At 43.7% G+C, this 16,607-nt stretch overlaps 1 protein-coding gene across 10 annotated transcripts in view; it reads right to left on the reverse strand.

Moving 5' to 3' along the window:
* Positions 1 to 16,607, reverse strand: part of cdk10 (cyclin dependent kinase 10) — an 84,693-nt gene that overhangs the window by 20,151 nt on the left and 47,935 nt on the right. For all 10 annotated transcript variants that reach the window (XM_049723086.1, XM_049723084.1, XM_049723091.2 and 7 more), the window contains one exon: positions 10,156 to 10,225. In XM_049723086.1, the coding sequence (XP_049579043.1) occupies positions 10,156 to 10,225 (70 nt within the window). The remainder of the gene's footprint in view (positions 1 to 10,155; positions 10,226 to 16,607) is intronic.

Consider the following 16,607-nt stretch of genomic DNA (forward strand, 5'->3'; position numbering starts at 1 on the left):
AGTCCCTCCTAATGCTGCTGCCCCCGCGACCCGACCCCGGATAAGCGGAAGAAGATGGATGGATGGATATTTGTATTTTTCCAAAAGAAAGACTAAATACAATTATGGTAACAAAACTTTGCACACACTTCGACCTTGGTGAATGCTTTGATATTTTAAAGCTGTCATAAACAATAAAATTAAAATAGCTTTGTAGTGTCATCTAGAGTGGAAAAATGAAACCTATTCTCTGCCCGTTTGTCCGAGACCTATAAAAATTGGTAGGCATGTGTAGCATCCTAAGATGTACAAATAAGTCAATTGCAGCTTAGTAAAAAAATTAACAGGAAAAAAAGTAGAATTTTGTCCAATTTTGGCCCATTTTCACACATTTACAGAGGTCATACTTATGCACCCTAGAGCAGAGGTCCCCAACCACCGGTACCAGTCTGTGGGTCACTTGGTACCGGGCCGCACAGAATTTTTTTTTTTTTTTTATCAACGATCAATTAATTTAGGTCAAGACGCTCGTCCCGGTCATGTAACATGTTTCCCCAGTCGAGCCCGCAAAGCTACGGAGCAGATACTTAATGGTGAGTTTTATTTTTATGCGTTTTTTTATTATAAATGTGTTATTTATTTAGGAGGAGATGGCCGTCGACCAATCATCTCACAATATTTTGCATGCTTTAATATTCATATTGTGTTTCTTTAAAACTGGGCAACCCGGAAGAATGTGTCGTCTTTTGGTGGTCACAAAAACGCACGAGTTTTAGTGTGAGGGACCCGGGACCCAGGCCTGTATTAGTGCGCTTTGTCAGGAATAAACAATTGGTAAATTTGGTATAATTGATCTACTGGTCTTCTCTTTGACAGAACGAACTCGCAAAATTGTTAAGTGGGCCAGTGTGTGGATTAGGACATAGCAATTTATGTGTTAAGTGTTGATCGCAATTTGGAGTCAGATCAATAACTAGAATCCGTAACCTAACAATTTCTTGGTGACCGCGGACGTGATGTCAAGAGAAGGGTAATTGACAACTCGTGGTCTTTAGCCAAGACACCGGACAGTGTCAGGGACACTGTCTCCCGGTCCGCGAACCGTTTGGAATAAGCGCACAACGTTGAGCTGGTACGACGTCTCCTCAACCCTGAGCTCATCACCGATAAGGTAAGCAGAATACCTGTTACTATAAGTCGAAATGCTGCAAATTGAAAGAGGAAATTTAAGAGGAGACTGTTGTTCAGATCAAATAAGGTGTGCATGAAGTTAAGATACATACGGTGAATAAGTTTGGAACTTACGTGTGTAATGTGTACGGTAAAGTCAGGGACTTGCGCGTACTACGGATAGGTCAGGGACCTAGTGCTTCGTCGTGGCGGACAAGGGTGCGGTGACGATCGTATTCAAATAGCTGGGGTTAATAAAGAGATCCCCGAGGGGAAGTGAGGCCTCCTCAAAAAATATCCGGTGGTAACAGTTGAACAGTGAGAGATCAGACCGCTAAAACATCCAAAATGAACCAAATTGGGGGGGAGAGTGTGTGTGCGCGCAGAGGATCCTCATGAGTGGGTGTGTATATGAGTGTGTGTGAGTGAGATGTGTGTTCTATGGAAGAAATCAGTAATGGAGAATGTTTAGGAGGCTTTTGAGCGATAATAGGGAAATTTAGAAGTGGACAATGGTGTGTTTAAGTTGGTTAGAGAAACTAAGATGAGCAAGGTGTGGCAGTAGAGAAAATAAGGTGTGTGACAAAGTTACTAGAACGGTGGCTTGATAGGATGAGAATAAGAGACAATAAATGTTGTGTAGAAGACATTGAAAGATGTCGAATGTGAACATGATGAAGGGCGCAACAGCAAAGTTGGCCTGCCCTTTGAGAGGTTGAGACTGATGAGCGTGCCTGCACTCGCGCGTGGTCGCGGGTCTGGGCTGTGCGCGTGGGCCTGTGCTATGCTTGTGCGGGCGGTGGGCCGGCATCATGATTGTTGCAGGAAATGGCCAGCCTGTAACCAGTCAACATTGATGCCACGACCCCCCCTCGCACGGGGGGTGCTATAGCCCGGGCGGGGCAGGGACAGTGTGAGTTTCTCAGTGAATGTTTGAAGCAGTGAGATTGAGCGGTTGTGTGCGCGCTCGGTGTGTGCGTTCATGTGCACACCCTGTGTGGGTGCAGGCGTGTGAGGAGGAAGACGGCATGGATCAGAGAATGTTCAAGAAAGGGGGGCTAACTCGTAAATAATGAGGAGCTATTGGGAGTAATCTGTTTGTCCTTTCTTTAAGGTTAGGTTAGGTTAGCAACACGAGCGATTTAGAGGTTCAAAAGAAAGACAGTTAAAAGAAAACAACGTTTTTGATTTGGACAATTGCAGGCTAACAAGAGCATGAGAAAGAAGGGTAGAGAAAGCGGTGAAAATAGACAAGGAAAGAAATGAATACAAGGGCATTTATCCATCTTTGCATGATGTGACACACCCGAGTGCCGCGACACTCGGAGTGAGCTATGATGGACCGCCACCGTACGGCGACCCCGGAGTAATGGCTCCGGTGGTGACGTTGGGTGGTAGGATGGTAGTGGATGTCGAGGGCGAAGGCGAAAGGGCGGATCAGAGTATTGTACAGTTGATTGAACAAGCAGTAAATAAAGAGAGGCGACGGGCCCGGGAGGGGGACAGATCCCGCGTGGACACATCCCGCGTGGACACCTCCACCCCCGGTCTGAGCCCTCAACCGTCCAATGTGACGAAAGGAGAAAGCTGGCATAGACTTACTGCCGAGAATGAGGAGCTAAAAAAGAAAATTGATCAAGCCGATGAGCAGCGTAGACAGGAAGCGCAGATGTTAAAATGGGCAACAGAGAGAGAGAGAGAGAGACACGGAGAAAATATAATTTGCGGAGTGGTCAGGGACAGATGACACAGGCCGAGGTGCAGAAAAATGAATTGATGTGTCCGCTGGTGACCACATCGGGCGGTCAATACTACGAGCCCATGGTGCTCCGTGATGTGACCGCGATGATGGAAAATATGCCCCCACTTCACAGAGGAGGCAAGGTGTGGCTAAACAAATTTTTGGCTCTGATGAGTGGGCAGAGCTGTACACTCGGTGACATGCGCCAGATGTTGGCAGGAGCATGCTCCCTAGTGCAATTGCAGGCAATTGAGGAAGCAGCAGGCACAGCGAGACTGGGGAGGGAGGTGCCCTTGCCACAAGTAGCAGCGCCCGTTTGAAAACATTAAATTGACTTTCCCACAACCCACCGATCTGGCCCCCACTATGTTTCCTTATGATGTGAAAATGTCACCTGCACAACATTATGTAACATGTGTGGAGAGTTGGATTGAAACCACAGGTCGCCATCCGGCTCTCACGCACGAGGCAGAGGTGCTCTTCCGAATGGCGCTGCTGGATGGACTTCCGCCAGATGTGAAGAAGCAGCTAATGTCAGATCCTGACATTCAGGTTTGTGCCGAAGAACGATTTAAACGTCATCTATTGCATCACTGCAGAATGTTCACTGAGTCACAAGCTAAAGTTGAAAACGAGACAGACGCATTATCTAAACAGTTGTTGAAATTACAGTTGGCAAAAATGCATGGTGAAGCTAAACAGTCTAAATCACAGAAAAAGGAAATGCAAATGTCACAGGCTCCTCAGGTGGCGGGGCGCGGAAGGGGCCAGTTCCGGGGTGGATACAGAGGCCGGGGAGGGAGTGCACCTGCTTACCCGGGGAGGGCAGCATACAAACCCCATTCGCCCAACGCATGTTTCATCTGCGGTGAAACCGACCACTGGGCAAAAGAATGCCCACAGTATCGACCGCGCGGAGCCACCCGCCCACAAACGCACGGAGGTCAGTACTACCAACATGATGATCTCTGGTGTGGACCATTTGAATAGGGCTGCCCGGGGAGCCAGGAAAGCAGTGGCCCGGCGGAGCCAATGCTTCATGTGACAGTGGAAGGAAAAACCTGTGAAGATGCTGGTGGACACAGGAGCAACTTATTCATCAATAAACGCTGCCCTTCCTGTATCCTCACTGTCAAAGAAAACAACAACTTTAGTCGGCTTCTCGGGACAACCACGTACTCTGCCTTTTACCAAACCACTTGAAACTGTGATCACCCGGACAGGGTGTAGACTGTGGTACAAATACATCCATTCCACAGACACTCCGATCAATTTGATGGGAAGGGACTTGCTGTCAGCCGTTCAAGCCAGAATTCTGTGTGGGCCAGAGGGAGTGATTATTCAATTTCCAGATGGCGTCAGCATCCAGTGCTCACAGCAGCTACAACAACATGGTCAGTGGCTGATGGCGCCCCTACCGGCAGAAGCAGAAACTGCAACCATCTACTGGGCCAGGCTGGAGCCAGAGACCCCTGCTGGTGGTGGTGTGTTCTCGACCTACCTACAGTGGAAGCCCTGGATCTGCTCACTGGCGCCATACCACCCACCTGTTGATCCTTTGCATTGCACTCTATATTATGACCGAAAAAGTGATGATGTATATCGGGATTTGTTTGAAGAAATTGAAGGGCACATGTGGGATTTAACTTCATCGTGCATTTTGATTGGTAAAGAGGGAGTCGCAGCGACAACTGAATTGACATATGAACAAATGCAGTGGTTCAAAATGACAGAGAAAAGGGTGCCACACATTTCGCTGGCTCTTGCCCCAGGACACGAGGCCAGACAATTGGGCTCAATGGTCAAGCAGTTGTTGCAACAGACCGATTGGCGGAAAACTCACATTCCTAATTTGTACTGGTCTGAGTCTCAGAATGCATACCAAATTAAACAACCCATGGCAGACACAGGATTGCTGGAGATGATGTTGGTGTCCCGCACACACGGTAGGGAGTTAACTGATCATGAGGACGCTAAAGTAATGCTGGCGGGCTTGCCCAACACACTGTGGTCCCAGGGTCCATTTGATGTCGGGTTTTGTCATTCGGTGGCCCCTATTGATCTCCAAATGGATGAGACGCAGCCTATCAAACGGCCTCAATATCGTTGGCCGAAAGAGGCGGACCAAGGCATGGAAGACACTCTGTGTGGCCTCTGGGACGCAGGGGTGTTGGAAGTGTCCGACGGCCAAATCGCACTCCTTGCTGTGGTGTTACCAAACTGGGTGGAGCTTGGGTCAAGGTGGACAGGAGCTTCATTGTGCACTGAGTTTGACAGAACTGAGGAGATTTGATAAAAAATTGAATAATGCGTAGAGCTACAGAGAAAAGCATCATAGTCAGAGATTGAACAGATTTGGATAAAACAAATAGGCTAAAACGGTAAGAAACAAGAGCGAGATCTGATATTTTGGCTCGTCAGGCTAAAGAAGTAGAAGTCGAGTTAGATACATTTTAGAATAGGACATTTGGACTAAAGTGGATTCGGTCAAGAGAAAAAGGGGCGAGTTGGACTCGCCAAGAGGGGCAATAAAGAGAAGCAGACTGAGAAACATATTTGAGCTAGACAACAGGAAAAAGGGGGAGAGCCAAATAATGATGTAAAAATCCAGAGGGAATAGTCGGACCCATCTTTATTGAATTTAATTAGGATAATTACCGTATTTGCCGGTGTATTGGTCGACCTTTTTCGATCCAAAATCGACCGAAAAAAATCGACCTCGACTTATACACCGAGTCATAAAATTTAACTTCGTATTCATCGCTTCAAATGTGATGGTAACCAAGGCCGTTTCTCATGCATCTCATTGTGCGTTGCACTTAGAAAATTTGAACCGGGCGGCGTGCGCGAGTGCGCGACCCGCTGGAAGTCGAATGAGGCTCAGCGATCTCCTCCGCGGTTCTTATAAACAGCTGATCCGCTCGGCGGGGGCTATTTTCGGCCACTCGGCGCGTGCGCACGGCCTCCCGGATGTGCCGGGCGGCGTGCGCGAGTGCGCGGCCCGCTGGAAGTCGAATGAGGCTCAGCGATCTCCTCCGCGGTGCTTATAAACAGCCGATCCGCTCGGCGGGGGCTATTTTCGGCCACTCGGCGCGTGCGCACGGCCTCCCGGATGTGCCGGGCGGCGTGCGCAAGTGCGCGGCCCGCTAGAAGTCGAATGAGGCTCAGCGATCTCCTCCGCGGTGCTTATAAACAGCCGATCCGCTCGGCGGGGGCTATTTTCGGCCACTTGGCGCGTGCGCACGGCCTCCCGGATGTGCCGGGCGGGTGCGCGAGCTTGCCGGCCGCTGGAAGTCGAATGAAGCTCCGCGATCTCCTCCGCGGTGCTTATAAACAGCCGATCCGCTCGGCGGGGGCTATTTTCGGCCACTTGGCGCGTGCGCACGGCCTCCCGGATGTGCCGGGCGGGTGCGCGAGCTCGCCGGCCGCTGGAAGTCGAATGAGGCTCCGCGATCTCCTCCGTGGTGCTTATAAACAGCCGCATGCGCACGGCCTCCCGGAATTTGAACACATTTCGTCAATAAATTTTGCATATTGAATTTTGAAGTTTAATATAATGCAACAATTGAGCTCGACTTATACAAAGGATATATCAGAAAATCGTAAATTTCCGTCGAATTTTAGGGGGGTCCACTTATACACCGAGTCGACCTGTACACCGATAATAGAGATCGAGTTTGTAGGAGCAATCTGAGGTTATGGAGGCTCCCCTGACATGCGGGTCCCACAGTCGTCTCCCCCCAGATAGACATATATGACAATTTGCCGGGCTCACTGACAGCAGTGCGATGATTTTTGTTTGTGTTGCTGAGTGTGTGTGGTGGACAGTCAAGTTTCAAGGACTTGGGGTGATGGTCCCGGGGCCCAGATGGTAACTAGAGGTTCCGCAGGCCTGGCTACAATGAGTGTGGTGATGAGAGGGGACGCTTTGCAGGTTCCTTTTGATACGTAATGACACATTGGGTGAATGTGTCAAAGGGGGAGAGTGGTAAAATAGAAATGGGTGAGTAGGTTTCAATTTGTAATTGTGATATACAAAGTTTTTTTCCAAATTCACTTGTTTTCAAGCTTTAACAGGACATGCCAGAATTCACCCAGTGATGATGGAAGGAGCAGAGGAAGACCAGTGACATCTGGTTGTGGTGTGGAGATGACAAATTATAGGATCGCTTGCCGAAGAATGCATCAGGTATCTGTGCCATCGTGTCGTTGATAATGCCTGTGGTGGTTGTCCCCATTGAAATACAGAATCTCAACTGGAACCTGGAGTCCCCACTGGCGGGGCTCCTGAAGTGAGCCAAAAGAGACATTTTGCCCCGTGGTTGAGCGACGACGATCCAACATATATTGACACTATAGGAGTGCCCCGGGGTGTGCCAGATAAGTATAAACTCGTTAATCAAGTGTCCTCGGGATTCGAAAGTATTTTCCTATGGATCACCCCCAATAAAAATGTAGACCGTATTAATTACGTTCATTACAATGTCCAACGACTGGGTAATTATACAGCTGAATCATTTGTCGCAGTTCATGAACAATTGGCTGCAACGTCGTTAATGGCGTTCCAAAATAGAATTGCGTTGGACATGCTATTGGCTAAGGAACATGGTGTGTGTGGAATGTTTGGTGATGCATGTTGTACTTTCATCCCAAACAACACGGCACCAGGAGGCCGACTGACCAGGGCGTTGGAAGGACTAAGGACACTGAACAAAAAGATGAAAGATCATTCAGGCGTACACACCGATATTTGGTCTGATTGGATGAAAACGTTCGGAAGCTGGAAAGGCCTCATCATGCCTGTGCTTGTTGCTGTAGCTATTTTTATTACAATTATGATTTTATGCGATTGTTGTTGTATTCCATGTATTAGGTCACTCACTGTCCGGTTGATCGAGAAAACCGTTGGCCCGTTGCCACTGATGGGCCAATATGCCCTGGTGACTCAACATGAGCAGCGGGGGGAAGGAAGGATCGACAGCGCGCTGGTAGCTGTTTGCTAAAGTAACAGGTGATGACCTCATAAATGTGGTTATGAGAGGGAATAAAGGAAAATGTGCTTTCGGCAGTTTGCAAACATATTTTTAAGGTTGTGTTAAACTTATAATCATATTAATATAATATCTAGTATTGGAGTGCTCGTGTGGATTGGTGGTTGGCGAAAAATGTGCAGGCAAACTGCATGAACTTGTTTTCGTTGAAGTGTTGTGTATAGGCCCAGACAGAGAGTACCGGACGAGAACATCTCAAGGTCGTTGAAGAATGAGAACAACAGCACGTCTATGTGGCTCGGGCTTCGCGGGAAATTCCAACCACCTGATCTCAGCGATAGCGCCGACGCGGGGAGGAGATGGCCGTCGACCAATCATCTCACAATATTTTGCATGCTTTAATATTCATATTGTGTTTCTTTAAAACTGGGCAACCCGGAAGAATGTGTCGTCTTTTGGTGGTCACAAAAACGCACGAGTTTTAGTGTGAGGGACCCGGGACCCAGGCCTGTATTAGTGCGCTTTGTTAGGAATAAACAATTGGTAAATTTGGTCTGATTGACCTACTGGTCTTCTCTTTGACAGAACGAACTCGCAAAATTGTTAGGTGCGCCAGTGTGTGGATTAGGACATAGCAATTTATGTGTTAAGTGTTGATCGCAATTTGGAGTCAGATCAATAACTAGAATCCGTAACCTAACAATTATAAATGTATTATGTATTTATTTATATAAAGGTCGGTCCGTGAAAATATTGTCTGACATGTAACTGGTCCGTGGCGCAAAAAAGGTTGGGAACCACTGTCCTAGAGTCCAACTGACTTTTATCTACTATATGACAACAGCGGGGCATCAAATTAGATTTTTATATTTCCTTCGACACGCGAGGAAAATTTCATCTCCACTGCACATCATCCAAAAAATATCACATATACGTACATAAATAGTCGTAACTTGAAGACTTCTATATAATATTGTTTTATATTCTTCTATAGCGCCACCTAGTGGCAATAAAAAATATACTTTGATGTACTGTAACACACAAATTAGTAAAAACAGACCTTGATCATGCTCTACGTCGAATTTGGTGACTTTTCAGCAAATGGCGCCAAGTCTGATTTTGCCCTTGACTATAAAACTTGTAACTTGACCCAGGTGATGCTATCTGCGCATTTTACACATTTGATGATAGTCCTGGCCTGATGACATCTACAGACTTATTTTTTCATCAGAATGGTAGTGTCATCTACTGGCTGTAGAAAATAAACTACTTAATATTTGCTTGGAAGACTGTTTAGTCCTTCATGATGCTAAAACACAAAGTTCTTGAATTTTGATGAAACGTGAAAACGCAGAGTTCCCTATGAAAACAACAACAAGTTTGAGGGTCTAAAAATGAACAAACACTCAAACTTTACATACACATCAGAATCGACAAATTCGTCAATATTCTGTTAGTTTATAGTGCAATTTTTAAAAAATGACCCAGTGGCCTCCCTAAATTCAGAGCTACGAAATTTTGGTGGTATGTGCAACAGGCAAAGACCCACAAAAACGTATTTTTGAGCCATTTGCTAAAAGTAACAGGAAGTCCACCATTTAGATTTATTTTTTCAAATAGGCCCCATTTTTGGCCTTTAATGGAGGTCACATCTTTACGGATTCCACATAGAATTGTTGTTGTGGACACATGTTGTTTACTTAATAAATAAATAAAAAACCCTCAGATTTTCTTAAATGGCACACACATAGCACTAAATTCATCACAGTAAATTAAAGATCATTTTGGAACTTTATATGGAAATTATAATGTGCACCCTTTACAAATTTTAGATGAAATAGCATTTATTCACCAAAAATTGGAGACATAGTGATACTGTGTAACAGCCCGAGATCTAAGAAAAGCCTCCGGAGCGCTCGTCTAAATTCAACAGGGAGTCAGCCGTTTTCTATTTCCTTTGAGATTTTTGGCCTTTTGTTTTTTATTAAGGTCATGTTTTAGCTTTTAGTCTGATATACTTAATTTAAAAAATAAATGTAATTTCAATATGCTAGTATCCAAACATGCCAGTACCCCAACATTGCCAGGGCTGCGAGGACCTTTTATAACTGCTCGCAGTTATAGTTTGTATTTTGGTCCTACATTATTGAGAAAAAAAACATATCATTAGCTCAAGAACACAACTGTGCATAATTATGGAGGGCAGGACACAAAAAAGGCAGCATAAAAATGATCTCATCACATACATTAGTTATTCAACCAAAAGACACTCACCACAGTGTAACCACCCTGGGCGTCATGGGTTGCTGGGGGACACCATACCTGCGAGCTAACCCGAAATCAGCTGAGGACAAAAAGAAAGAAATATATCTGAGAAAAGCACATTTCACAAAATCAAACCACTTTGTGATTTGAAGAATAAACATTTAATTAACAAGGATTTAACCATGGAGCAACAGTTTCAATTCAATAGCTGGGGGTGAGTGTTTAAAAGCGTAGAAATAAATAAGAGATGAAATAGAGTTAAAACTTTATTCATCATCATAGATACAAAGTGTATAGTAATTACATACTTTATTCATCCCACTAGGGAAATTAAAAAATACACCAAAGCATACACAAAAGAAAAGTCATTATAAATGGTAAATTTCTGGCTTTAAAAAAGACATTGAAAATCCACTTTTTTCTGCTTTTATATTCATTTATTGTGCACTTTGAGTCTCCAAGATTGAAGAAAAGTGTACTCTATCCCTCCAGGTGTTGCAGAGATACTTTTGTGATCTGTTTAGGGGCTATTTTTTACTCCGTTCAGATTTCTCCATTTTCTATTACTTAATTTTATCTATTACGTCGCATCCTTTGGAGCGGGACTACCAAATAAGGTAATGGTAACCAAACGGTTTCGCAAATGCGGCAACTTTGTTACTCAGAGACTTTTGTAGTCCAACAACTCAAGGATGCCGAAGTGGAAAGATCAAAATGTTCAGTTGTTGGATGTGTCAATCCACACAACTCATTGCCCATCAGAACCTCAAAGTGCCTGGTCAAATTTCATTTTTCAAGCAGTGTTCCCACATCTGTGGGCAAAGTTCGGCTTGTTCAAGGACGAGTGTTTCAGAAATCTTTTGTCAGTATAGACAAGGATTTGCAGAAAGATGTCGTTTTGTTGATGGTTTAGCTCCTTCAATTTATGAAAACGACAGCCACAGTAAAGCGGTAAGCTTGAGATCACACAAAAGTTATAAACTGTACAGTCAAACCTCGGTTTTCTAACGTGCCGATTCTCGAACAAATCGGAGTTCGAACGAAAAATTCGAGATTTTTTTGCTTCGGTTGTCGAACAAAATTCGGAGGTCGAACCTCGCGAGATGAGTCGAAAGGACCCGAGAAAACCCGACCGCACGGCCCGGATGCCGACTGACTCCGTTCGTTATTGTACTTTCGTTACTTTGAGGATTGTATTAACCCCTAATCATGCCTCCAAAGAAAGCAAGTGGGAGCAGTAAAGCCATCCTAAAACACAAAGACGCTCTTAAAGCAATGCAACAGTGAGCGCCTGGCGCGCTGCGGTTGCGTGATTGGACCAAATTAAGCTCCCTGCGCACAGATGCTGCTGCGAGGCTGCTCTCACGGACAAGAAAATTTGATCACATTACCCCAATATTAGCCAACTTACATTGGCTCCCGGTCCATTTAAGATGCGACTTCAAGGTTCTTCTACTAACCTATAAATCACTGCATGGTTTAGCGCCTTCGTATCTCGTCGACCTAGTCGCTCCTTATGTTCTGTCTCGTAACTTTCGTTCGCAAAACGCTAGTCTTTTAGTTACACCGAGGGCCAAGAAAATGTCTGCAGGTTCTAGAGCATGCTCTATTCGGGCTCCAGAGCTTTGGAATGCCCTACCAATGGATATTAGAACTGCTACCTCAGTAGAAACATTTAAGACACGTTTAAAGACACATTTCTATGAGATGGCCTTTAACTTGTAGTGGCCGATTCGGCCGGAGTTTGTTTTTGTTCTCTCTCCCCACCCTCCTCCCTAGCTGGGGAGGGGGTTAGGTGGCACAAAAGCTGATAGCGGCTAGCTGGATTCTCGGGGACCGATTCAAGATGAGGAAACTACAGCTCAACCTCCTTGAAGACACTGCCAGGACAATCGAGGGCACCTCCGACATCCATTTTTTCATTGATTTTCATATTATGTATTACTTGTGCCCTCTCTGCATCCATTACAACCTGGTGATCCTGAAAGGGGGATCCTTCCATCTGTGGTCCTTTCTCAAGGTTTCTCATTTTCCCCTGGTAGGGTTTTTTTTTTAGTTTTTCCTTGCCCTTTGGGGAGCTTAAGATCAGGGGATGCTTTGAGAATAATTGTCAATTTTTGTCTATGTGAAGCCCTTTGAGACTGTTTGTGATTTAGGGCTATACAAATAAACTTGACTTGGCTTGATTTACAAATGTGATTGCACTTTATTTTACATATTTAAATTTTTAGATATTAAGATGTGATAGACAGTTTTTGCATGATTTAAATGAGGCAAAATAACATGCCTTTTCTCTCGAATATATTGTTATAATCATTTGTTTCAGATGTACTGTAACTATTTTCTGTATAAAAATTTAATTTGGTGTTCAAAAAGTATCTTTTCAAACTTGAGTCTTGAAAAAGAGGGGGTCGTCTTATAATCAGTGTCGTCTTATATCCGGGCCAATACGGTATTTACATATTTGATACCGTGCGCACTCTGCAACATTTTCACATTTAACAACTTATTTACAAATTTTGGGCTATTTACAGAGATGTTTGCATTTGTGTATTTATAGAGATGTTTGCATGTGTGTATTTATAGAGATGTTTGCGTGTGTGCTCACAATGCGTGTGCGTGTTTTGCTATTTACAAGAGATGTATTTGTGGGTCACTGTATCCCGCATCAGAATACTCGTCAAATGACGGCGACTCATCCAAACTGTGGCACAAAACACATGTATGCCTGAACTCAACCAGCTCAGTGGCCTAGTAGTAGAGTGTCCGCCCTGAGACTGGAAGGTTGTGGGTTCAAACCCCGGCCGGGTCATACCAAAGACTATAAAAATGGGACCCATTGCCTCCCTGCTTGGCACTCAGCATTAAGGGTTGGAATTGGGGGGTTAGATCACCAAATGATTCCCGAGCGCGGCACCGCTGCTGCTCACTGCTCCCCTCTCCCCCAGGGGATGGATCAAAATCACATGGGGATGGGTTAAATGCAGAGGACAAATTTCACCACACCCAGATGTGTGTGTGACGATGATCATTGGGACTTTAACTTTAACTGGCGGTGGCTTGTGATGCGGACTTCCGTGTCTGTCGCGTACTCACAGCCACCTTCTCTAAATTCGATGAATCGTTTTGCTCTATCGCACTCACGAAGAGCAATTGTTTGCTTGATTGTAAGCTGCTTGAAAGCCGATCGCTTCCATTTCGCCATGTTCCAAAACTCCAATTGCCACTCAATACGTGTATACCCGAGTGTATATCCGGCGGTGGCTCTTGAACCGGACTTCCGTGTTTTTTTCTTTTTGATAGGTTTTACTGGAGTTTGGGGAGTAGTCCATTGAGTGGAGAGCTTGAAATTACATATATGATAGGGTTGCAGACAATCTCCGCTTTAAATGACATGAACTCACCATCCGCTTTAAACGACATGAACTTAGCAAAGTCCTTCAACTTTGAAACTTACCACTTTCTTTCATGAATTGAGTAGCATGACAATTCCACCTTGCAACCGTCCAGTCAAGTAGCTTTTGAACATGTTTTTGGTTCTCTTCACAATCATTGACAATGTTTAAATGAGGCATGTTTAAGTTTTGCAACATGGAATCAGCATATGTCCTGAATCCCGTCGAGTCCTTCGCTTGGCCATTTTGCCAACCCTTACTACTGCAGTTTGTAAGCAGGTAATTTTTTTTAATCTATGAGTGCATTAAATGAGGCTTTCCATTGTATTGGACCACCAGTGAATGTGGAGGGCTCTGGCATTGACAGTCCGTTTTCATGGTGATACTGTTCAGTAATGCTTGTGCATAATAAAGAATGCCTGAGATGGACACCATGTTACGGTTAGAAACTTTGATAGTAGAAGAAACTGTGTTTATTGTTTTTTTTTTTTTGTTTATTTTGTTTATTTTGAACATTTAAAGAAATACAAGAAAAGAAAGTAAAAAATACTGAAAATAATAACTCCATAGTACAATAGAAAAGAAAGAAAAGGAAAAAAAGACATTGCGTTATAAATTTTCACTTTATCATAAAATCTTATTTGTTCAAAAGGGAGTAGAAGGAAGCCTAGGCTTATCTAGCTCTACCCCTTGTAACCACATGTTTGCTTGATTCCATCAAGATTTGTCCATTTTCAGATATGTTAAAGATATATATATATATATATATATATATATATATATATATATATATATATATATATATATATACACACACATACATACATATATATATATACACATACATATATATATATATACACATATATATATATATATATATATAAATATATATACACATACATACATATATATATATACACATACATATATATATATACACATACATACATATATATATATATACACATACATACATATATATATATATATATACACATACATACATATATATATATATACACATACATACATATATATATATATATATACACATACATACATATATATATATATATATACACATACATACATACATACATATATATACACATACATACATACATATATATATATATATATATATATATATATATATATATATATATATATATATATATATATATATATACATATATATATATATACATATATATATATATATATATACATATACATATATATATATATACATATATATATATATATATATACATATACATATATATATACATACATATATATATATATACACATATATATATATATATATATACACACATGTATATACATATGTATATACATATACATATATATATACATACATATATATATATATACACATATATATATATATATATATACACACATGTATATACATACAAACTGAACAGTACTGGAAGGATATATGGGAGCGGGAGGCATCACATAAGAAGGATGCACAGTGGCTGGTGGCTCTGAGAAAGGACCACAGCAAGCTCCCTGAACAGAACCCAGTAACCATCACAGTGGCAGACATCCAGAGAAGAGTCTCAGGAATGAAAAACTGGACAGCACCAGGCCCTGACATGATCCACAGCTACTGGCTCAAGAAACTTACAACTCTCCATGAGCGCCTGGCAGCACAAATGAACCAGCTGCTAAGGGATGGGACTCACCCTGGATGGCTAACCCAAGGGCGTACGATCCTGATCCAGAAGGATCCATCAAAGGGTACAGTCCCATCCAACTACCGGCCAATCACCTGCCTCTCCACAACATGGAAGCTGATGTCGGGCATAATATCAGATAAGATCAGCAGGCACATGGATCAATACATGAGCACTGCTCAGAAAGGGATTGGTAAAAATACCAGAGGAGCAAAACATCAACTCCTGGTGGATAGAACAGTCACCCAAGACTGCAGAACTAGACGTACCAACCTGAGCACTGCCTGGATTGATTACAAGAAAGCATATGACTCAATGCCACATACTTGGATCACTGAATGCTTGAGGCTGTACAACATCAATGGGACTCTGAGAACCTTCATCGCCAACTCGATGAAACAGTGGAAAACCACACTTGAAGCCAATGGCAAGCCACTTGCACACGTGACCATCAAATGTGGTATATACCAAGGAGACGCTCTGTCCCCAATGCTGTTCTGTATAGGACTGAACCCCCTCAGCCAAATAATCAACAAGACGGGCTATGGATACCAACTCAGGAATGGGGCCACCATCAGCCACCTCCTCTACATGGATGACATAAAGCTGTACGCTAAGAACGAGCGGGACATTGACTCCCTGATCCACACTACCAGGATCTACAGCTCTGACATCGGAATGTCATTCGGATTTGAGAAATGTGGCCGCATGGTGACTAAAAGAGGAAAGGTAATCCACACAGAGGGGGTCTCACTCCCAGAAGGAACAATAGCAGACATTGAGGACAGCTACAAATACCTTGGAATTCCACAGGCAAATGGCAACCTTGACGAGGAAACAAGGAAAGCAGCCACAGCCAAATACCTCCATCGAGTAAGGCAAGTCCTAAGAAGTCAGCTCAATGGCAAGAACAAGTCCCTAGCCATTAACAGCTACGCCCTACCAGTAATCAGGTACCCTGCAGGAATCATACGGTGGCCAAAGGAAGATATACAGACTACAGATATCAAGACACGGAAGCTCCTAACCATGCATGGAGGGTTCCATCCCAAGTCCAGCACCCTGAGACTGTACACTAGCCGTAAAGAAGGAGGCCGAGGACTGGCGAGCGTGAGAGCCACGATCCAAGATGAAACATCCAAGATCCATAAGTACATCAGGGATAAGGCCCCAACGGATGACGTGCTCAGTGAATGTCTCAGACAATGGGCATCAAAGGAAGATGAGGTGCTGGAGGGACCATCATGGGAGGACAAGCCCCTACATGGGATGTACCACCGAAACATAGCTGAAGTAGCTGATATCCAGAAATCCTACCAATGGCTAGAAAGAGCTGGTCTGAAGGACAGCACAGAGG

Source organism: Syngnathus scovelli, chromosome 6 (genome assembly GCF_024217435.2).
Source record: "Syngnathus scovelli strain Florida chromosome 6, RoL_Ssco_1.2, whole genome shotgun sequence".
Taxonomy (NCBI): Eukaryota; Metazoa; Chordata; class Actinopteri; order Syngnathiformes; family Syngnathidae; genus Syngnathus; species Syngnathus scovelli.